The sequence below is a fragment of the Lagenorhynchus albirostris genome, chromosome 14 (genome assembly GCF_949774975.1).
Source record: "Lagenorhynchus albirostris chromosome 14, mLagAlb1.1, whole genome shotgun sequence".
NCBI lineage: Eukaryota > Metazoa > Chordata > Mammalia > Artiodactyla > Delphinidae > Lagenorhynchus > Lagenorhynchus albirostris.
The window spans coordinates 27,599,978-27,624,693 of record NC_083108.1 but is presented as its reverse complement, the minus strand read 5'-3'; the positions used below and the strand labels follow the sequence as shown (position 1 = coordinate 27,624,693).

Genomic DNA, 24,716 nt, shown 5'->3' with positions numbered 1-24,716 from the left:
CAGGCCTGAGACCACAGGTAGATCCCCGTGGGGACATTCACCAGCCTCACATCCTCACTGCCTGGCTCCCGGCTCAGAAACCCCTCACAATAAGGTCACTAATCACTCAAAACAACCATTCCCTGGTTACTTTTAACAACCACACATTGTCTAGGGGGCTGTGAAGGGTTGATGGTTTGAAGGGGTGTGTGTGGTCAGGCTCCAGCTGAGAAAAGCCTGACTCAGAAGGAAAATCAAGAAGGCAGTGCCCTGCGTCAGGCCTCAGGGAACACCTCCTTCACCAGCCCTCCCCCCCAGGTCCGCCATCGCAGCCGGACTTCATGGCTACAACGGGGTGCTGGTGGGGCTGCTGATGGCTGTGTTCTCGGACAAAGGCGACTATTACTGGTGGCTTCTACTCCCCGTCATCGTAATGTCCGTGTCTTGGTAAGTTTGCTTCCAAGGCTGTGGGTGTAGATCAGCCTTTCTACCCCAACTCCATGACTGTCTGTCCAAACTGGAGTTTAAAGAAGCATTTCCTTAGCTTGCACATCAGAAACAGCCACTAGAAATAATTACTGATGTTAGACAGCAACAGCACCACTGTGCTAGGTGGTCTGTACACAGTATCTCATTACATACCCTCCTTTACTCTTCATTTTTGTAAGATCTAAAAGAGCCCCTGGTCCTACCCCGGCAGAGCACAGGGAAGAGAACTGAGGCCCACAGAGGTTAAGAGCATACTATGGGGTCCTGTCAGTGTCTGGAGATCTTCCCATCCCTCCTGCTCCCCCAGTGCTACCCTGTCCTTGGGCACCCTGACCAGACAGGGACAACCTCCCAGTGTGGGCTGCAGGCCCAGCCCTGCCCAGAGCCCTCATACGGCCAGGCTCCAGGTCCTTACTCACCTGCAGAAACCACAGGGCACGCCGGCCAGGAGTGCTCTCTGCCTCAACAGACATTTGCTGAATGATTGAATGAATGTGATTCCCCTCACCATCAGCCCCTTTCCCATGCCTGTGCAGGGAGCCATGTGGCTCTTCAGGGAAGGTCTGTGGCTCCCCGCCTTAGGATCTCCCCTGAAAGCCCTCCTTCTGAAGTTGAGTCTGGGTGTCCACCCTGTTGCTGTGCAGGGGCAGAGGAAGGAAGTCCAGGGGAGGAGCTGCCCAGGGCCAGTCAGGCTGGGAGAGGGAGCCAGCCAGCTGCTTTTCCCTGGGAAGGCACAGGGGGCCCCCTAAACCCACTCAGGCTAGTGTCAGGGCCAGGGGGCATCTTGAACAGCATCTCCTGTGCTTCTGCCCTCAGCCCCATCCTCTCCAGTGCCCTGGGCACCATCTTCAGCAAGTGGGACCTCCCGGTCTTCACGCTGCCCTTCAACATCGCAGTGACCCTGTACCTGGCGGCCACGGGCCACTACAACCTCTTCTTCCCCACGAAGCTGCTGCAGCCCTCCTCCTCCATGCCCAATATCACCTGGTCGGAGGTCCAAGTGCCCTTGGTAGGTATCGTGGAAGGTGGAAGGGCAGCGTCTGTCCAAACTCAGTGTTAAAGTGGCATTTACTTATTTTGCATGTCAGAAACACCCATGAGGGGCTTTCCTGGTGGCACAGTGGTTGAGAGTCCGCCTGCCGATTTAGGGGACACGGGTTCGTGCCCCGGTCCGGGAAGATCCCGCATGCCGCAGAGCGGCTGGGCCCGTGAGCTATGGCCGCTGAGCCTGCGCGTCCGGAGCCTGTGCTCTGCAACGGGAGAAGCCACAGCAGTGAAAGGTCCGCGTACCGAAAAAAGAAAAGAAAAGAAAAGAAAAGAAACATCCATGAGTAACAACTATTGCCAATTATACAGTGCGAGACACTCTACCTCAATATCTCATTAGCCACCAGCTTTTTCTTTCCTCTTTTTAAGAGCTAAAACGGCCATTTTTGGCCGCACAATGTCCTATCATAGCACAGGGGGAGAGACTAAAGCCAGGTTAAGAGACTGCCTGAGGTCACATGGTTAATCAGTAAGGAGCAAAGTCAAGACTAGAACTCCCGTATCCTGACTCCTACACTTGGGTTCCTTTATCTTTTTTTTTTTTAAAAAAAGCCTTTTTGATGCTTTACTCCAGTTTCAATCCAAGCGACTCTGTGTATTTTTGTCCTCCTTCAATGTCATTGAATCATTGAAGATGTGCACATCACACACACTGCCATCTGTTGGCTCGACAAGTCTCTGCTCCAGCCTGGGGAGCAGCTTCCCCTTGCTCTCTGGGGCATCCTCACACTTTAAAGCACAGGTGTTGCTCCACTAAGAATTATCTATATAACAGAGATTTTTACGCTTTTGGCAAGTATTCTGTATATACTGCTGGCCGCTGGAAGTCTGCCAAACTAAATAAGAAGCTACTCTAAAAGCGTTAAGTCAGCCTGGAGAACTATGCCCATCAGCCTTCTTTTCTAACTGGGCACGTTTTCTCTGAGGCCCCCCTACTCTCTGTTACACTAAATGACTCCATAGGCTAGAGCTCACTCTGAACTTTGTTATTGGCAATTCATCATCTAACCACAAATCCACCTGGGCTTGTTGAAGGGAATTTGTGTCAGAAATAATGGTGCCTAGTTTCTCTGAACAGTTCAAGGGGACAGCAGCATGGCAGGGCAGAAAGAGCCCTCCATTTGTCCAAGACGCATTATCTAGGAAGAGACGTATTCACATTAGCCCCATCCTTGTTGGTGTGTGTGTGTGTGTGTGTCTGTGTGTCTGTGTGTCTGTCTGTGTGTGTCTGTGTCTGTGTGTGTCTGTGTGAGTGTACCTTCATGAGCCAAAGGTGAGAAAAGGTGCTGTTAGCAGTTCAGCCCCTCAGGCTTCCCTTTCACGATATTAAACCAATCAGTATCTTTTGAAGTCAAAATTGCTCTAATTGTCGTGCTATGGGGAAATGATGGTAGAAAAGGCAAGTTTAAGATATTTTGCATGCTCCAAACCACATTTTCAATTGAAAAGATAACCAGGAATTTTGTAAAAATGAAAAAAATGGAAAATATTGTACAAATGCTTTAGAACCACCAAATTTCCAGGAAAGACAAATTCAACGTTTGGTGGTTATTCTTTAAGAAATACTTTTCTGGCCAATTTTGAATGGATTATGGTAATAGTGAGTATGTTTTGTCATTTTGACAATTATAACTAGAGCCTTGAGTTTTGGGGAAACAAGTGGTAGATGTCAGAGAGAGGGTCTAAAGCTCCCAATGATTTTGAGGCCCCACAAGCTCCTCTGCTCTTTGGTGAGGGGAGAGCGTGCTGGAGGGTGCAACCGGCTGGAGACCAGAGGAACCAGCACCACTGCCTCTGCACCAAACTCTCTGCCTGTCCCGCCATCCCCCGCGTGGCGATGCCGGAGCCCAGTCTTGCTCTCTGTCCTGGGATAACGGGGGACGGAGCCCAGAGGGTTGCCCACAAGACTACCCTGCAGTCCTGTCGCTGCACACTCTCGTGTGGGGCGAGGGCCCTGGAGCTACAGGACCTCCCTCCCCTGCACCCCAGGAGGAGTCCTCAGAGGACTTGGGCTGAGGGAAGAACTGCCTTATCATGAAATATACACAAGGGGAAGGATGGACCCCAGTGCATCCCAGCAGGGCCCAGAGCCCCTCCTGTAAGCGTTTCTTTGCTCAAGGGCCTTTGGCCAACCTTCCAAAATACAGGACCCAATCTCAGTTGCTGGGGAAGCCCATGTGCCCTGAATCCTTTTCCCAAACTCCAGAGTACGTGTGCAAGTGCCCACTCGACATTGCACCCTGGCCTTCCTGTCTCATTCACACACAGGTCTGCTACCTGAGACACACAGAGGCCTAACACAACAGGGTTCTCCTCCATCAGCCATGTGACAGGTTCATCAATAAAACCCGCAGATGCCAAGATACCACCTGCCCAGGTGCTGCTCTGTGGATACGAGTCCAGCTCCTCGCCCAGACGACGGCACAAACGTGACCACAGCCCAGACATGCTGTTCTTGGAAACAAAAAGGACCATTTTTCCATCTAATATTTAGCCTTCTAGTCATGTTTTTAGCTTTAAAAAAATGTTACAAGAGTTTTTCAACCCCAACTTTGGTTAGACATCTATTACTTTTCTAATGAATAACACCCTCATTTGAAGTATTCAGTTTCTCTTCACTGAGAGTTTAGTGCCTTACACTCATGTTTCTAAATAAAGGAAATGACATTTTAACCCCTTACTGTTCTAAGAACTTAAGATTAAAACAATAAATCTTGTGTGCCTTTTAGAGTGAACCTATTTGAAAATATCTTGGAAAACTGTTGCAAAATATTAGTGTGGAGGGTTTGGCCCCAAACCTTTTCCAGCCAAGCTTCAAGTTGTCTCTTTTGCCTCCATAATTGCATGTGCTCTTGTTGGACCTGCAGCTTTTGAGAGCCATCCCTGTTGGAATCGGCCAAGTGTACGGCTGCGATAACCCCTGGACTGGAGGCATTTTCCTCATAGCTTTGTTCATATCGTCACCTCTTATTTGCTTGCATGCTGCGATTGGATCCGCCATGGGGATGTTAGCAGGTTAGTGTCATTATTAATTAATGGGCCCCTTATTAATGGGCAATAAGGATGCTGTATCTGGGGCCTGCTCCAAAGAAAATGGTGCCATGTGTCTTCCATGCTCCACCGGCTTATTCCTATAAACTCTCCCTCCTTCCATTACACCTGTCTTTCCATTTTGGGTGCCGGTGCCCTCCTACTCCCCTGAGCAAAAGCTGTCCTCAGGAAAGGCTCTGGTGTTAGTCATTTCCACCTCAGTATAAATTAAAAGCTGGGGAGGAGTTGCTTCCAGGCATGTTTATATTTTAAGTCTTATCTCTAATCACGATAAGAAGCATTTGTCCTCCATTAGAGAACATTAAGGTTCTGTTAACCCGCCTTTTTCTGGCAGGGAAGGGACCTTCTCTGGACTGCTCACTCAGACTTCAGATCACTACTCAAAAGGGTCTCTTGTACCCATACCAGCTTAACCACTGATATGCATGTGACCAAGGCCATTTGTTTCCTTTAGATGTTTTTTCACTGAATAGTCAGAAGTCCTTTTTATACATACTTTGGTGTTGATAACTGGTCTGGGTTGAGGACTGTGGAGGGCTTTGGGGCTGGTGGGTGGGCCCACGCGACCTGCACAGCACTCAGCCTGTCTTCTCCCCCAGCCCTCACTCTCGCGACACCCTTTGACTCCATCTACTTCGGGCTGTGTGGCTTCAATAGCACACTGGCCTGCATCGCCATAGGAGGCATGTTCTACGTCATCACCTGGCAGACGCACCTCCTCGCCGTCGCCTGCGGTGGGTACTGCCAGCGGGATTCCCTTTCCACCTCTGATGATGCCGGGGTCCATGCCCACAGGGAAACCACCCCGCGGAAATTCTGCTGGTCCTCCAAAGATAAATGGGAGGATGTGTTTGCTTTATAAAAGAGTTTTTATTTTAAGCTGTTTTGAATGGTCCTTTAGTGATTAGTACATTGAAAACTATTCTCAGTGAACACTAAGTGTTCAGCCACATGGAGGTTGTTCGGTTGTTGCCCGTGGGCTGTCTGCTGTGGTTGCTGCTTTCCGTGCTGGTGATTGGAACTTTCCGACAGAGCAAGTCTTATGCAAATTAATCTTTATATGTGGAATTGGGCAGTTTACATCAGATACAGCAGTTAACCTTATGCACCCAAACATTAACCACAGAACCTTCAAATAATGCTTGTAGGAATGCTGAAGAATGTGATCAGGGCACTCAGTAACTCTCTGATAAAGGTTTGCTGTTGTTAATATCCTAGGGACCATTGGGATGGTTTTAGTGGAGAAAGTGAGAGCTCAGAAGCAAAGCCAAATTACTGTGGCCCGTTTTCACGGAACCTCACCTCTCACCAGCACTTGGGTCTTCCCAGTGGCCAGCCTAGTGGTACCCTCCACACACAAAGCCCAGAAGATGAGGTAGTAGGTGTATTTGGTCTTCCTCAAGCTTAAAGAATGCTGTTCCTCCCTGGAAACCCATATTATGTTAATAACTTGTGATGAAATATCACAGCAGGGAGTTCTGGGATTCACGTGCCTTGGCTGTATAGTAAAATGTTCATTTATGGTTTATGTTCCTAAATGTTCCTTTGCTAGAATGCAAGGTGGTAGGACCCAGGAGAACTGTAACAGCTAAATTCTGGTCCTTTTCAACAAAGTTCATCTGCTGTCTTAGTTGTGCTGGAATTTGCATGGAATTTAACACTTTTCAAACCTGCCAAGCAACGGAAACATAACTCGATTTTTTTTAACCTGAGAGATAGCATTTGTGGCATGAAACGTATGGGGGGAGAATATGTAAACTCGAGACACTCTTAGTCACCTATTTCTTGGTTCTTTTGCAGCTCTGTTTGCAGCCTACCTGGGTGCTGCCCTGGCTAACGTATTATCTGTGGTGAGTCAACATGGGCTAGGAATGTGCATTACACCCTCCTCTGTATTCTCTCAGCTCCCCAAACCCCTCCTCCAGGAACCCCTTCGCAATCCATCCCTCATGTCTCAAATCACGCTTCCCTCCTTCACAGCCGCAGACAGAAAGAGCTGGGCCTCAAAAGTGTTAATGTCAACACTGGTCAATCAGATCCTGTGGTCAGTGGGCCAGTGGGGCTCCGTATAGAAGGACAGTCTGAAGAGCATTATCTTGTAAATCAGACTCGTTTCTTGTAAATCAATCCTCTGCAACTAGTTTTAAATCTTCATATTTAATTTTTTTTCCTATGTTTCTAGATCATCTACCCAAGTAGCTTGTGGGCCAGTGTACATCTTTGTTCACCCCATAGCTACTACCAGGGAGTCAGGAGTCACGAGGCAAGGCTTCCAGGAGGACAAGGCCAAGCCCGAGGGAAGCCAGAGCTGGCGGCTGAGGGCCTGTGCAGCAGTCTGAGAGCCCTTCTCTGCCTGAGCCCCAGTGCAGGTTGTGTGTGAGGTTGGGGGAGCCACATGGCCAGCCCAGCCCCCAACACACACAGGAGGGACACTGGCCCCATCGCAGAGCACACAGGGCTCAGCCTACAGTCTATGCCTCCCCCTCCATAAAGGTTCAAGGCCCAGCTCACACAGGCAACCAGGAAAAGTCCCATTGGTCCTGCAGGTGGAGGTGGAGATGGGCATTCCACTAACCCGTGTTTAAATCCCTCCTCCATCCTCAGTGAAATTGCATGATTTGGACAGAGCATAGGAAGGAATTTTGTAAGCAATAGAATTCGACTTCCCTAATACCATCCTGTGTCCCCCAGTGGACTAAGTCCCTCTTCTGGGCCACATCACGTTTTGTGTTTATATCTGCTATGACGCTTGACAACATTGTGACAAGTCTAGTACACACCAGTCCTCTTCCACCTTCAGCCCTTGTGCTCCTTCGAACAGGGGCCCGGTTGTATTCTTATCTTTATCTCTAGTACCTATTATAGTGCCCAGCTCATTGTAGGCGCTCAAGAAATGCAGAATGAATGAAACCCTAAGGTAGTGAGTCCCCACCATGGGATACATTAGAGCTGGGGCTAGATAGCCGACCATCAGAAACAGGACGGAGCCTGGCCTCTGAGGTTCCTGTCTGCCCCAGGCTTTCCCACCTCTTCTTGCCCCCATCCTTTCACCCAAGTGTCCATCCAGTAAATACGTGTCACGTGCCTTCCTTGGACAAGGTACTAGAAGGGATGCAAACGGGATACTTTGGTTCCTGATCATAGGAATTTACAGGATAACTGGCCCCTTCATCTTGTGCAGAGAAGTTACAGGTTATATCACTCTACCTAGACATTTTTCAAAACAAAATCATGTTTATTTTCTGTGTACCTACTATGTTTAAGACACTGTACTGCCCACTCTCAGGGATACAAAAAAAGTGCAAGCTGTTAATTCACTCTGAAGGAATTTCCAGTCTCCTTGAGGAACAGGATATAAAAATGTTGAATGACATTTATGAGACCGTTCAAGCCTCTACAGAAGAGGGCACTTAGGAGCCGCACAATTTTGCTTTCTAATCGGCTCCTGCATGTGCAGCCCCGTATCTTCAACAGCACTGCCCTCTGCCTCACGACAATAACCACAAACTGAGGACCATTTACTGAGCGCTTAGTATGCACTAGGCACCAACTCTGAGTAGATATCTTTATCCCTATTTTGCTGTTGAGGAAATAGTTGTCAGAAAGAGGAAATGGCTCCAACAAGGTAACCAGAGCTGAGATTTGGATTTGGGTCTGTGGAACTCCCAGCCCACATCCTTCTCACTGTAGGACTTGAAGGAGATGCTTTCCAAAACACCCTATGCAGTCTTAGCAGGGCTTTGGTAAGACTCACGGAGTGGAATTCTTCAGTCATGGGTGTTCCTTAAGGCTACAGTTCTGGTACCAGGCTGTCATTGCTCCTCCTAAAGTCCCACCCAACAGGGCCATCTTTGACCACACACCAAGTGGAATCACTCCTTCAATGGTACTCCCTGAGGCTTTTACTGCTTATGATAAAAGGATGTTTGGGGGAGAAGGGGCATTGATTTGCTCGGCTTCATAGTTGACTTTGTAGGCTCTTTGCTAACAAGCTATCCAGGTTATCTCAAATGAAGAATGGGGAAGGGTATGTAAAAGCCTCAGGGCATCTTAAGATACAAAAAACAGGGGAACATCATGAGAAAGGCTGTTGGGAATGGGAGAGCCCTTGAGGAGAGAGGTAGCTACTCCTGATCTCCAGCTCCCTGGGACTAGGATGTGACATCTCTGCCTCTCTCCATATGTCTGTTCTGTTTCTGTGTCTCTCTGGGATGGGTTTCTTCTGCTGCACAGAGGTCCCCAAATATCCACCCAGCACTGGTTGGCTCTCTAGTTTTTTCAGATCGAGTCTTTGGACGCAGTCTCTGTATCTCTTAGCTCAAATTCTCAAGACAGGGATTCTATTCCCAGGTAGCCTGCCTATGGGAAGCTGCATTTGGGTCAGGCACTTATCTCTAGTGCAAGCAGACATGACCAAAGAGAAAAAGGTTTTGAACGAAAAATGGCTGCCGATGCTGTTCTTTCCACAGGGGCTTTGGGAGAAGGTGGGGAATGGCCACAAGTCCTAGAGTGGGAGGTAGAGCCTGGCCAGACACCCAAGACAAAATATGTCTTCCACATAAAGGCATATTATAAGAGGGTTCCAGCGGCTGCATTTTGAAGGCTATGTGTCCCCTGTTACAATGCAGACTGACCCCAATGGAACGATTTGATTTATGTTGGTCATGAATTAAGTATTATTCTGCTCAGTGCCCACCAAGCCTCCCCTCCTCCACCCAGGACCCTAGGTGATTGTGAAGGGCCGATGAGACGAGCACAGGCATCTGATATAACCAAGGCTTCTCTTGTGATCCGCCTCCCCCCAGTTTGGATTACCGCCCTGCACCTGGCCCTTCTGCCTCTCGGCACTCACCTTCCTGCTCCTGACGACCAACAACCCGGCCATCTACAAGCTCCCGCTCAGCAAAGTCACCTACCCAGAGGCCAACCGCATCTACTACCTGTCCCAGGAGAAAAACAGAAGAGCATCGACCATCACAAAGTACCAGGCCTACGATGTCTCCTAAGTTGCCCTTTCCAAAACATGTCACTGTAAATTCAGCCTTCAGCAGGCTGTCCAGGTCCCCAGGCTGAAGGTCACTTAAATTCTCCTTCTGATGGTTCTGTGATTCTGCCCCCAAGCAAGCCTATACCCCAGGTATTCCCAAGAACAGGGAAATAAGCGTGCAGTCCCTATTCAGGAAGTTCTATGTTCTAAGATGCACAATACTTATCAAAAACATGGTTAATTTAGACCTTATACCTATAGCTCACTCCACAAGAGCTCTCTTTGTGGGGAATTTTCTCTCTTTTGCAAAATAAGCCACACCCCTAAAGAGAATTCACCAGGAAGGGGACAGAGATGGGTGACATTGTTAGCCAACTCAGTCATTTGATGCAGTGACGTAGTGTCAGGAAATCAGTCTACAAGGCAAAAGGGCAGGTCTACCCCCAGCTCTGCCATGAGTGAACTCCAACCACTTGGGTAGGTCCATCCCCCCCTCAGCCTCAATTTCTTATTGGTTTCATGACGAGGAGGGGCCCTACAGTCCCTTCCACCTCAGAAGTATTGATTCTTCTCTTTCCTATAAACTGACAAAATCAGTATGACCAATAAATAATTACTTTAAGTAAAAGATGAAAGGGCTATCTGGAGAAGAGGCAGGACAATTTTAATGTTGTGTGGAGATTTATTCTTGAGTCATGAGATGTTCTCCAGACTTGGGATTAGGAACCTAAGTTCACTGGAAATTCCAACATGCCTTCCTTTACGTAACAATTATTACTAGAAATGTCATCAGATGAAAATTGATCTTTTTCAACATTTAAATCATATTTTAAACAAATGTGTTTCCTTTTATAATATTCATAAGCATACTCTCATTAAATGTTTAAGGTTGCAAGTTGGTGTCAGGGTTTTCTTAAAATGCGGCTCAGCTACATTGTCCACACCGTGCTCATTTGAGGGGCTTTCCACGGTCAAGGATGTGTTTGAAAAGAGATGAGGATGAATAGATAAAATGCATTCTTACCTCTTTCCACAGAATCACTTGCCACCCATTCTGTCTTAACACTGAAAAAGAAACAGCTATGTATTCACTGTAATGACTGTATTACATAAAGTCCAAAACAATAAAAGATACCTCTTCCAAAAAAAAACAGAGAGAGAGGAGGGTGGGTTGAAAGTTATCAGAAGAAGGTTTGATTTGCTTACAGAGGGAATTATACAGTAATGACCATGGTCATTGTTTTCTGTTTCAGTTGAAGTGCAAGTTGTTGCAACCCATCTCATTTCTTAGGGGATAGTCTTGCACCCTAAAATTATTAATCCAGCCCTTCTTGAATGGCCAGTAACTCTTGTTATTTAGTTGCTGTGGTTATAGCATTGAGCTCCTAAAACACAGGGTCCCTTTGCGGGAAGCCACGTGGCTCAGCCTTCCCACCCCTCCCCCAAAAGACAGGGATGAACCACTTATAGTGCCTCAGTGCCCACCCCCTGCACCCTTCCAGGTTAGCATTGTGGGGTGAGCACATAAGGCGGGAGATGAGGGAAGGAAACAAGGGGGAGCGGACAAACTATAAATCCATCATTTAGCAAAAGCTGGTGTCTACGTTTATATTTTCTTTCCTCTGTCAGCCCTGAGATCCCAGCCCTCTTCCATCAGCCCAAAAATACTTGGCTGCCTATTTCTCTTCCAGATTATATCTATCCAATTATGGCTTCTCCAGGAAAACAGAACACTTCTCGCTGGAAACAAATGCCCCACATAGGAAATGGGAACAAGTCACACTCCAGAGGCTACCTCTGAGTTTGTGATCACACCTTGAGGCCAAGAAAGTCTCAGGCTCTATTTTCATGACCAGTGAATTATGGCTGTCTGAGGATCAAGCATCCGAGAATTTCACCAGAATGCTGTTTATGCTCACAGCTCACTCAGCTGCCCCAGAACCTCTAAGTGATGACATAGAACAATTAAAATACCATTTTTCATGCATTTTCCACCAAAGTGTTATAATCTGGTTTTATTAAGAGCAGGAAACCCTCCACATGCATGCCATTCTGATTATTGACCACTAACAAATCCATTCAGCTGTTCTAAGTATTTCAATATCCTCACCTATAAAGCAAGTTGAGTTGGCCCAGGATACCAAGCAAGGTGGAAACAGATGGGATAAAAGAATTTGATTTATGAAATGTATGACATCTAGAGGTTACCAAAGGATTTCTCCTCCAGCCCTTCAATTCCATGTCAGCAGTGGAGAGGGGAGACAGCTCCAACCAGCTCCTGAAAGCTGGTTACCCAAGTGAGCATATCCCTCCAGTGCCACACTTAGTGACATCACCTTGGTAGCTGGAAATCAGAGAGGGTGGGAGTATTTACACCCCAGAAATTACAAACCTGATCTTTGTTTTCCCGGATGGCCAGTTCACCAGCACACCACTGACACATCAGTTTGGTGAGAAGGAACTAATGTAGGCTTCCTAACCAGAGACTCCAAGACTAGGGCCAAAATATTCAATCCAGCGATGCTACATGGATACCACTCTACATACAGGAGGCAGCTGAGAGAATAACAAAAGTGTTCTCAATCATAAGATTTACCCACAGAAGCCTGTACTGAAAACACTTTGAGTGGAAGCATCCAAATAAGGAGAAAAATGAAACCAGGAAATGCTGCAAAGGACACAAGAAGTGTAAGGTGATCAAACATGTTTATTGTTTATTAGGACCAAAGGGGAAAAACAGAAGAAATAGACCTACAACTGGAATATCAAATGATGGTGGCAGGGTGGGTGGGGGAAGAGGCAGGAGAGCCTATTAGAGTATTTAGCTTGTACAAAAATTCATACGTTTACAAGGTCCACAGGGAGGAATAAACATGGGTGATAAGGGCAACCACCATGAGAACAAAATCAGAATTATAAATTTTAAACCAGAGGAAAATTCTCTTTGCAATGGAAAGTAAAAAAGGAGTAAAATATTATAGAAAGTCTCCCTTCCAAAAAAAAAATAAGCACAAAAAAATAAGCAGAAGGTAGAAATTAGTCATAATATGACCTTAATTGACCCCAAAAAAAAGTTAACTATTAAATTCGCCACTGAAAGACAGACTCTCAGGCTGCATTTTTTTAAAGACTGAACAATTTTCTATTTACAATAAACATTTAAAACAGAAAGACATAAATGTTTGAATACGAGAGGATGAAATAAGATATACTAAACAAATCTGGACTGAAAGAAAGCTAGGGTATCAGCCATAATACCTTGAAAAGTGAAATTAAAGCCCAAAAATAAAGGACAAATAATGATGTAAAGGGAACAATAAGCCAAGAGCACACACTCATCATCAACACTTGTGACCTAAACAGTCAGTCTCAAAATACATCAAGCAACAAATGACTGAACTGCAGGGGGAAACAAACAAATTAATAATTGTAGCTAAGATTTTACCAAAACCTCAGAAACAGATCTATCATGAGAACAAAAAATGAGCAGAGATATCAGGGCTATGAACATTACAATTAATAAGTGTGAGCTCTTATGTACATGTAGGATTCCAAACCCTCCCACTCAACACCCCTCAAAAAATGTGTTCTCAAATAGAGAACAGATGTTCTTTTAAAGCACTCATGGAGCAAGCTTGGGGTCCTCATGAGATGCTGGTGGGAAATTGAACACTGTTGCCTTTTGGAGAGCAGGTCCTCAGAATTCAGTCATGTTGAGTATCTACACACCTTGTGGCCCAGAAATTCCTGGCCAGAGTATAAACAGTTCCAGATGGGGCTGTTCACCACGGCCTTGGTTGCATTGCAGAGAGCTGGAGAGAGGGCAGAGGCTGAGTGGGGTGCTGCACACCAGGGAGCCAGCACAGCAGGTAGAAGGCCAGAACCACACATAGAGCCATGAGGATAGATCTTAAAAACATAGTGCTGGCATAAAGAGGAAAATGACATTTATAATCATACCAATTCATAAATTTAAAATGCATGCACACAAAATAATAGATATTTTGCAAGCATGCAAACAAAAAAAGAGGTACACTGGAATGTGAGAGAGAAAAGAGAATGGAGCATAGAAATGAAAAGACACACAGACCTTCACACATTCAAGAGAGGGTCTTGCACAGACCAAGAAGATAATATGGAGGGACTAAGCCACATGATTAACTCAATCCTCGGTCAGAAGAAATTATAAAAGGGGTGGGGCATAGTGTGTGCTCTGCTCAGCTCTGTCAGAGCCTCAGAGTGAACGCAGAATTGGGTGGGGTCAACCTGCAAAGCCTGAGAGCATCCCATCTACCTCCGCTAGCATATGGAAGCACTCTGGCCACACTACAAACTGAGATAGATAGATGATAAATAGATAGATAGATAGATAGATAGATAGATAGATAGATAGATAGATACTTAGATAGATGATAGATAGATGATAGATACTTAGATAGATGATAGATAGATACATAGATACATAGATAGATAGGTAAATAGATGATAGATAGATAATAGATAGACTGATGATAGATAGATGGGTAAATAGATAGATGATAGACAGGTAGATGATAGATACATAGATAGATAATAGATGGATAGATAGATATAGATAGATAGGTAGATAGACAGATACATAGATGATAGATGACAGATAGATGAGGGATAAATAGATAGATGATAGATAGATAGATAATAGATAGATGATAGACAGATACATGATACATAGATAGATAGATATGTATTAGATAGACAGATGATAGATGGGTAGATAGATGATAGATAGATAGATAGATGATAGATACTTAGATGATAGAGAGATGATAGATGATAGATAGATACTTAGATAGATGATAGATAGATGATAGATAGATAGATATAGATGTGAAGATTTTGCACTTCACCTCCAAATTAGTTGAACATATTTTAACCCCTAGAAGAACAATAGTAAAGAATGTGTTTTATTTCTTCTTTTAGAGTGTTTTAGAATCTCTGATGAAATGTAGGAATAAGAGGAAATTTTTGTTGCTGTTGAGATTGCAGAAAGGTGGGAAAGAACATTTCTAAAAATGAAAGATGTAGGAATTGAGGATATAAACTGAGTTCAGAAAGATCATGAACCTACGAGAAAGATAATAAATTCACAACACCTCCTACAGTCATCAAACCTAGTTGGTGAGTCAGAAGGTAGGTGTGAAGAGGTCCCAGCTGTGAACTAACCTGGTTTTGAATCCAGTCCTTACAGGCTGGGAGGTTATCTCAGAGCCTGCAGCTCATTGTCTATGAAACGAGGGCTGTACCTGCCTCAGAGCAGTGTTCATGTGAAGGCTACTTAAGAACCCTTGGGGTCAAGATGGCGGGGTGGGAAGACGCGGAGTTTGCATATCCCCACAACTAGGGCACCGGCCAGACGCTGGTGGGGACTTCGACACCCAAGGAGATGGGAGGAACCCCCGAGTGACCGAGTAGAATGTTGGGGGGAGTGAGGGGAAGGAGAAGTGAAGACCAGACAAGACTTGTGCCCCTGAGTGGTGGCTGGAAGAGGCGAGGGGTTCCCATGCCTGGAGGGACCCTCAGGGGCCTGGAAGATCAGACGGACAGGGGAAAGCACAGCTAACATTTCCCCTGCCCAATTGGACCCCGGGAAGCCTGCTGGGCTCCTAGGACTGGTCCTCTGCCCTCCAAGGCCAGAGGCACTCCTGGGCCCCTCTTGTGGCACTGAACCTAAGCCCCACCCCCTACCCCCTCCAGGGCCGCCTTTTCGGGCAATGTGGGTATTAAGCATAGGCCCCGTCCCCCACCTAAACTCCATCCATGCCTAAGCTCCACACCCCACCGACCAGGCCTTTTCTGGCTTTCTTTTTTTTTCCTTCGATAGCTACTTGCAAATATAATAAAATGCTTAAGAGTAACAATTTTATTTTTTTAATTTGAATTTTATTTTTTATACAGCAGCTTTTTATTAGTTATCTATTTTATACGTATTAGTGTATACATGTCGATCCCAATCTCCGAATTCATCCCACCAAAAACAACAACACACCCCCAGCTTTCTTCCTTTGGTGTCCATACATTTGTGCTCTGCATCTCTATCTCTATTTCTGCCTTTCAAACTGGTTCATCTGTACTATTTTTCTAGATTCCAAATATATGCATTAATATACAATATTTGTTTTTCTCTTTCTGATTACTTCACTCTGTATGACAGTCTCTAGGTCCATCCACGTCTCTACAAATAACCCAATTTTGTTCCTTTTTATGGCTAAGTAATATTCCATTGTATATATGTACCACATCTTCTTTATCCACTTGTCTGTCGATGGGCATTGAGGTTGCTTCTATGACCTGGCTATTGTAAATAGTTCTACAATGAAAATTGGGGTACAAGTGTCTTTTTCAATTATGGTTTTCGCTGGGTATATGCCCAGTAGTGGGATTGCTGGGTCATATGTAATTCTATTTTCAGTTTCCTAAGGAACCTCCATACTGTTCTCCATAGTGGCTGTATCGATTTACATTCCCACCAACAGTGCAACAGGGTTCCCTTTTCTTCACACCCTCTCTGGCATTTGTTGTTTGTAGATTTTCTGATGATGCCCATTCTAACCAGTGTGAGGTGATACCTCAATGTAGTTTTGATTTGCATTTCTCTAATAATTAGTGATGTTGAGAAGCTTTTCATGTTCCTCTTGGCCATCTGTATGTCTTCTTTGGAAGAATGTCTATTTAGATCTTCTGCCCATCTTTTGATTGGGTTCTTTGTTTTTTTAATATTGAGCTGCATGAGCTGTTTATATATTTTGGAGATTAGTCCTTTGTCCGTTGACTCGTTTGCAAATATTTTCTCCTATTTTGAGGGTTGTCTTTTCATCTTGTGTATAGTTTCCTTTGCTGTGCAAAAGCTCTTAAGTTTCATTAGGTCCCATTTGTTTATTTTTCTTTTTATTTCCATTACTCTGGGAGGTGGGTCAAAAAAGATCTTGCTGTGATTTATGTCAAAGAATGTTCTGCCTATGTTTTCCTCTAAGAGTTTTATAGTGTCCAGTCTTACATTTAGGTCTTTAATCCATTTTGAGTTCATTTTTGTGTATGGTGTTAGGGGGTGTTCCAATTTCCTTCTTTAACGTGTAGCTGTCCAGCTTTCCTAGCACCACTTATTGAAGAGACTATCTTTTCTCCATTGTATATCCTTGCCTCCTTTGTCATAGATTATTTGACCATAGGTGCATGGATTTATCTCTGCACTTTCTATCCTGTTCCATTGATCTATATTTCTGTCTTTGTGCCAGTACCATATTGTCTTGATTACTATATCTTTGTAGTATAGTCTGAAATCAGAGAGTCTGATTCCTCCAACTCCATTTTTTTCCCTCAAGATTGCTTTGGCTATTCAGGGTCTTTTGTGTTTCATTACAAATTTTAAGATTTTTTTGTTCTAGTTCTGTAAAAAAATGCCACCGGTAATTTGATAGGGATTGCAGTGAATCTCTAGATTACCTTGGGTAGTATAGTCATTTTCAAAATATTGATTCTTCCAGTCCAAGAACATGGTATATATCTCCATCTGTTTGCATCATCTTTGATTTCTTTCATCATTGTCTTATAGTTTTCTGAGTACAACTCTTTTACCTCATTGGGTAGGTTTATTCCTAGGTATTTTATTCTTTCTGTTGAAATGGTGAATGGGATTGTTTTCCTTAATTTCTCTTTCTGATCTTTCATTATTACTGTATAGGAATGCAAGAGACTTCTGTGCATTAATTTTGTATCCTGCAACTTTACCAAATTCACTGATTAGCTCTAGTAGTTCTCTGGTGGCATCTTTAGGATTATCTATGCATAGTATCATGTCATCTGCAAACAGTGACAGTTTTATTTCTTTTCCAATTTGGATTCCTTTTATTTCTTCTTCTCTGACTGCTATTGCTAGGACTTCCAAAACAATGTTGAATAATAGTGGCGAGAGTGGACATCCTTGTCTTTTTCCTAATCTTAGAGGAAATGCTTTCAGTTTTTCACCATTGAGAATGATGTTTGCTGTGGGTTTGTCATGTATGGCCTTTATTATGTTGAGGTATGTTCCCTCTATGCCCACTTTCTGGAGAGTTTTTATCATAAACCGGTGTTGAACTTTGTCAAAAGCTTTTTCTGCATCTATTGAGATGATCATATGGTTTTTATTCTTCAATTTGTTAATATGGTGTATCACATTGATTGATTTGCATATATTGAAAAATCCTCGCATCCCTGGGATAAATCCCACTTGATCATGGTGTATGATCCTTTTAATGTGTTGTTGGATTCTGTTTGTTAGTGTTTTGTTGAGGATTTTTGCATCTATATTCACCAGTGATATTAGTCTGTAATTTTCTTTTTTTGTAGTATCTTTGTCTGATTTTGGTATCAGGGTGATGGTGGCCTCATAGAATGAGTTTGGGAGTGTTCCTTCCTCTGCAATTTTTTGGAAGAGTTTGAGAAGGATAGGTGTTAGCTCTTCTCTAAATGTTTGATAGAATTCACCTGTGAAGCCATCGGGTGCTGGACTTTTGTTTGTTGGAAGATTTTCCATCACACTTTCAATTTCATTACTTGTAATTGGTCTGTTCATGTTTTCTATTTCTTCCTGGTTCAGTCTTGGAAGGTTATACCTTTCTAAGAATTTGTCCATTTCTTCCAGGTTGTCCATTTTATTGGCATAGAGTTGCTTGTAATAGTCTCTTATGATGCTTTGTATTTCTGCTGTGTCCGTTGTAACGTCCCCTTTTTCATTTCTGATTTTATTGATTTGAGTCCTCTCCCTCTTTTTCTTGATGACTCTGGCTAAAGGTTTATCAATTTTGTTTATCTTCTTAAAAAAAACAGATTTTAGGACTTCCCTAGTGCTGCAGTGGTTAAGAATCCGCCTGTCAATGCAGGGGACACAGGTTCGAGCCCTGGTCCAGGAAGATCCTACATGCCATGGAGCAACTAAGCCCGTGCATCACAACTACTGAGCCTGTGCACTGGAGTCCAAAAGCCACAACTACCGAGTCCACACGCCCTAACGACTGAAGCCCGCACACCTAGAGACCATGCTCCGCAACAAGAGAAGCCACTACAATGAGAAGCGCTCGCACTGCAATCAAGAGTAGCCCCTGGGCTTCCCTGGTGGCGCAGTGGTTGAGAGTCCACCTGCCAATGCAGGGGACACGGGTTCGTGCCCCTGTCCAGGAAGATCCCACATGCCGCAGAGCGGCTAAGCCCATGAGGCATGGCTGCTGAGCCTGTGCGTCCGGAGCCTATGCTCCACAACGCGAGAGGCCACAGCAGTGAGAGGCCCGTGAAACCGCAAAAAAAAAAGCAAAAGGGTAGCCCTTGTTTGCCACAACTAGAGAAAGACTGCAAGCAGCAATGAAGACCCAACATAGCCAAAAGTAAATAAATAAAATAAAATTTTTTCGAAAAACAGCTTTTAGTTTTATTGATCTTTGCTATTGTTTTCTTTGTTTCTATTTCATTTATTTCTGCTCTGATCTTTATGATTTCTTTCCTTCTACTCACTTTGGGTTTTTTTTATTCTTCTTTCTCTTGTTCCTCTATGTGTAAGGTTATATTGTTTATTTGAGGTTTTTCTTGTTTCTTGAGGTAGGATTGTATCGCTATAATCTTTCCTCTTAGAACTGCTTTTGCTGCATCCCATAGGTTTTAGATCATCGTGTTTTCATTGTCATTTGTCTCTAGGTATTTTTTGATTTCCTCTTTGATTTCTTCTGTGATCTCTTGGTTATTGAGTAATGTATTGTTTAGTCTCCATGTGTTTCTATTTTTACGTTTTTTTACCCTGTAACTGATTTCTAATCTCATAGAGTTGTGGTCAGAAAAGATGCTTGATATGATTCCAATTTTCTTAAATTTACCAAGACTTGATTTGTGACCCAAGGTGTGATCTATCCTGGAGAATGTTCCATGTGCACTTGAGAAGAAAGCGTAATCTGCTGTTTTTGGATGGAATGTCCTATAAATATCAATTAAATCTATCTGGTCTATTGTGTCATTTAAAGATTGTATTTCCTTGTTAATTTTCTGTTTGGATGATCTGTCCATTGGTGTAAGTGAGGTGTTAAAGTCCCCCACTATTATTGTGTTACTGTTGATTTCCTCTTTTATAGCTGTTAGCATTTGCCTTATGTATTGAGGTGCTCCTATTTTGGGTGCATATATTTTTATAATTTTTATATATTCTTCTTGGATTTATCCCTTGATCATTATGTAGTGTCCTTCCTTGTCCCTTGTAACATACTTTATATTAAAGTCTATTTTATCTGACATGAGTGTTGCTACTCCAGCTTTCTTTTGATTTCCATTTGCATGGAATATCTTTTTCCATCCCCTCACTTTCAATCTGTATGTGTCCCTAGGTCTGAAGTGGGTCTCTTGTAGACAGCATATATATGGGTCTTGTTTTTATATCCATTCAGCCAGTCTATGTCTTTTGGTTGGAGCATTTAATCCATTCACATTTAGGTAATTATCAATATGCTTGTTCCTATTACCATTCTCTTAATTGTTTTCAGTTTGTTTTTGTAGGTCCTTTTCTTCTCTTTTGTTTCCCACTAGAGAATTCCTTTAGCATTTGTTGTAGAGCTGGTTTGGTGGTGCTGAATTCTGTTGGCTTTTGCTTGTCTGTAAAGCTTTTGATTTCTCCATCGAATATGAATGAGATCTTTGCTGGATAGAGTAATTTTGGTTGTAGGTCATCACTTTAAATATATTGTGCCACTCCCTTCTGGCTTGTAGAGTTTCTGCTGAGAAATCAGCTGTTAACCTTATGGGAGTTCCTTTGTATGTTATTTGTCATTTTTCCCTTGTTGCTTTTAATAATTTTTCTTTGTCTTTAATTTTTGTGAATTTCATTACAATGTGTCTCAGCTTGTTTCTCCTTGGGTATATCCTGCCTGGACTCTCTGAACTTCCTGGACTTGGATGGATATTTCCTTTCCCATGTTAGGGAAGTTTTCAACTATAATCTCTTCAAATATTTTCTCAGGTCCTTTCTCTCTCTCTTTTACTTCTGGGACCCCAAAATGTTAATGTTGGTGCATTTAATGTTGTCCCAGAGGTCACTCAGTCTGTATTTATTTCTTTTCTTTCTTTTTTCTTTATTCTGTTCCATGTCAGTGAATTCTACCATTCTGTTTTCCAGGTCACTTATCTGTTCTTCTGCCTCATTTATTCTGCTACTGATTGCTTCTACTGCATTTTTCATTTCAGTTATTGTATTGTTCATCTCTGTTTTTTTGTTCTTTAATTCTTCTAGGTATTTGTTCTTTAATTCTTCTAGATCTTTGTTAAACATTTATTTCATCTTCTCGATCTTTGCCTTTACTCTTTTTCCGAGGTCCTCAATCATCTTCACTCTCATTATTCTGAATTCTTTTTCTGGAAGGTTGCCTATCGCCACTTCATTTAGTTGTTTTTCTGGGGTTTTATCTTGTTTCTTCATCTGGTACATAGCTCTCTGCCTTTTCATTTTGTCTATCTCTCTGTGAATGTGGTTTTTGTTCCGCAGGCTGCAGGAGTGTATGTCTTCTTGCTTCTGCTGTCTGCCCTCTGGTGGATGAGGCTATCTAAGAGGCTTGTGCAAGGTTCCTGATGGGAGGGACTGGTGGTGGGTACAGTTGGAGGTTGCTATGGTGGGCAGAGCTCAGTAAAACTTTAATCCACTTGTCTGCTGATGGGTGGGGCTGAGTTCCCTCCCTGTTGGTTGTTTGGCCTGAAGCAACCCAGTACTGGAGCCTACAGGCCCTTTGTTGAGGCTAATGGCAGACTCTGGGAGGGTTCACACTAATGAATACGTCCCAAAACTTGTGCTGCCAGTGTCCTTGTCCCCACAATGAGCCACAGCCAGCCCCTGCCTCAGCAGGAGACCCTCCAGCAGTAGCAGGTACGTCTGGTTCAGTCTGCTATGGGGTCACTGCTCCTTCCCTGTGGGTCCTGATGCACACACTACTTTGTGTGTGCCCTCCAAGAGTGGAATCTCTGTTTCCCTCAGTCCTGTCAAAGTCCTGCAATCAAATCCCACTAGCCTTCAAAGTTGATTTTCTGGGAATTCTCCCTACTGTTGCTGGACCCCAAGGTTGGGAAACCTGATGTGGAGCTCAGAACCTTCACTCCAGTGGGTGGGCTTCTGTGGTATAATTGTTTTCAAGTTTGTAAGTCACCCATCCAGCAGTTATGGGATTTGATTTTATTGTGATGGGGCCCTTCCTACCATCTCATTGAGGCTTCTCCTTTGTCTTTAGATGTGGGATATCTTTTTTGGTTAGCTCCAGTAGCTTCCTGTAGATGACTGTTCAGCAGTTAGTTGTGATTCCAGTGGTTTTGCAAGAGGGAGTGAACGCACGTCATTCTACTCCACCACTTTGAATGAATCTCATTTTGTTATTTCTTATGGTTGAGTAATAGTCCATTGTATATATGTACCACATCTTATTTATCCATTCATCTGTTGATATACATTTAGGTTGATTCCTTATCTTGACTATTGTAAATAGCGCTGCAGTGAACATTGGGGTGCATGTATCCTTTCAAACCATGGTTTTCTCCAGATATATGCCAAGGAGTGGGATGGCTGGATCATATGGTAGCCCCAGTTTTAGTTTTTTAAGGAACTTCCATATTGTTCTCCATAGTGGCTATACCAACTTACATTCCCAACAACAGTGTAGAGGGTTCCTTTTTCTCCACATCTTCTCCAGCATTTATTGTTTGTAGATATTTTGATGATGGCCATTCTGACTGATGTGAGATGATATTTTCTTGTAGTTTTGATCTGCATTTCTCTAATAATTAGTGATATTGAACATTTTTTCATGTGCCTCTTGCCCATATGTATGTCTCCTTTAGAGAAATGTCTAGTTAGGTCTTCTATTCATTTTTTGATTGGGTGGTTTTTTGATATTGAGCTGCCTGAGTTGTTTGTAAATTTTGGAGATTAACCCCTTGTGGGTCTCATCATTCGCAAGTCTTTTATCCCATCCTGTGTGCTGTCTCATTGTCTTGTTTATGGTTTCCTTTGTTGTGCAAAAGTTTTGGGGTTTAATTGATCCCATTTGTTTATTTTTGTTTTTATTTCCATTACTCTAGGAGATGGATTGAAAAAGATATTGCTGTGATTTATATCAAAGAGTGTTCTGTCTATGTTTTTTGTTAAGAGTTTTATAGTATCTGGTCTTATATTTGGGTCTTTATTTCATTTTGAGTTTATTTTTCTGTATGGTGTCAATGTTCTAATTTCATTCCTTTACATGTAGCTGTCCATTTTTCCCAGTACCATTTATTGAAGAGATTATCTTTCCTCCATTGTATGTTCTTGCTTCCTTTGTCATAGATTAATTTATCATAGGTGTGTGAGTTTATTTCTGGACTTTCTATCCTATTCCATTGTTCTATATTTCTCTTTTTGTGCCAGTACCTTACTGTTTTGATAACTGTACTTTGTACTATAGTCTGCAGTCAAGGAGCCTGATTCGTCCAGCCCCGTTTTTCTTTCTCAAGATTGTTTTGGCTATTCGGGGTCTTTTGTGTTTCTATATATTGTAAAATTTTTTGTTCTAATTCTGTGAAAAATGACATTGGTAATTGGATAGAGATTGCATTGAATCTGTAGATTGTCTTGGGTAGTATAGTCATTTTGACAATATTGATTCTTGCAATCTAAGAACATGGTACATATTTTCATCTGTTTGTGTCATCTTCAATTTTTTTCATCAGCATCTTATAGTTTTCAGAGTACAGGTATTTTGCCTCCTTATGTAGGTTTATTCCTAGGTATTTTATTCTTTTTAATGCAATAGTAAATGGGATTGTTTCTTGAATTTCTCTTTCAGATCTTTCATTGTTAGTGCATAGGAATACAACAGATTACTGCGTATTAATTTTGTATCCTAAAACTTTACAAAATTTATTGATGAGCTCTGTTAATTTTCTTGTAGCACCTTTAGGATTTTCTGTGTATAGTATCATATCATCTGCAAACAGTGATGGTTTTATTTCTTCTTTTCCAATTTGGATTCCTTTTATTTCTTTTTTTTTTTGTCTCTGACTGCTCTGGCTAGGACTTCCATAACTATGTTGAATAAAAGTGGCAAGAGTGGACATCCTTGTCTTGTTTTTGATCTTAAAGGAAATGCTTTCAGCTTTTCACAGTTGAGTATGATGTTAGCTGTAGCTTTGTCATATATGGCCTTTATTATTTTGAGGTATGTTCCCTCTGTGCCCACTTTCTGGAGAGTTTGTATCATAAATGGGTGTTAAATTTTGTCAAAAGTGTTTTTCTCCATCTATTGAGATCATCATATGTGGTTTTTATTCTTCATTTGTTAATGTGGTGTATCATAGTGACTGATTTGTGGATATTGAAAAATCCTTGCATCCCTGGGATAAATCCCACTTGTTCATGGTGTATTATCCTTTTAATGTATTGTTAGATTTGGTTTGCCAGTATTTTGTTGAGGATTTTTGAGTCTATGTTCATCAGTGACATTGGCCTGTAATTTCTGGGGTTTTTTTGTGGTATCTTTGTCTGGTTTTTGTACCACGGTGACGGTGGCCTCATAGAATGAGTTTAAGAGTGCTCAAGAGTGTAGTTGCTTTCTAATCCCATTTGTCTTTCTCTTTCTGACTTCAATTTTTGGGAAGAGTTTCAGAAGGGTAGGTGTTTTCTCTAAATATTTGATAGAATTCACCTGTGAAGCCATCTGGTCCTGGATTTTTGTTTGTTGGAAGTTTCTTAATCACTGTTTCAATTTCAGTACTTGTGACTGGACTGTTCATATTTTCTATTTCTTCCTGGTTCAGTCTTGGAAGCTTGTACCTTTCTAAGAATTTGTCCATTTCTTCTAGGTTGTCCATTTTATTGACATAGAGTTGCTTGCAGTAGTCTCTAATGATCCTTTGTATTTCAGTGGTGTCAGTTGTAACTTCTCCTTTTTCATTTTTAATTTCATTGATTTGAGCCCTCTCCATTTTTTTCTTGATGAGTCTGGCTAAAGGTTTATCAATTTGGGTTACCTTTTCAAAGAACCAGCTTTTATTTTCATTGATCTTTTCTACTTTTTGTCTCTATTTCATTTATTTCTTCTTTGATCTTTATGATTTCTTTCTTTCTACTAACATTGGATTTTGTTTGTTCTTCTTTCTC

General features: G+C 42.7%; 1 protein-coding gene across 1 annotated transcript in view; it reads left to right on the top strand.

Moving 5' to 3' along the window:
• The window catches only part of SLC14A2 (solute carrier family 14 member 2), a 55,855-nt gene extending 45,407 nt beyond the window's left edge, over nucleotides 1-10,448 (top strand). The window contains exons 14-19 of the mRNA XM_060170218.1: nucleotides 298-426; nucleotides 1,285-1,477; nucleotides 4,383-4,530; nucleotides 5,166-5,300; nucleotides 6,367-6,416; nucleotides 9,372-10,448. Coding sequence (XP_060026201.1) covers nucleotides 298-426; nucleotides 1,285-1,477; nucleotides 4,383-4,530; nucleotides 5,166-5,300; nucleotides 6,367-6,416; nucleotides 9,372-9,572 — 856 coding nt within the window. The 3' untranslated portion in view covers nucleotides 9,573-10,448. The remainder of the gene's footprint in view (nucleotides 1-297; nucleotides 427-1,284; nucleotides 1,478-4,382; nucleotides 4,531-5,165; nucleotides 5,301-6,366; nucleotides 6,417-9,371) is intronic.
• The last annotated feature ends 14,268 nt before the right edge of the window (nucleotides 10,449-24,716 follow it).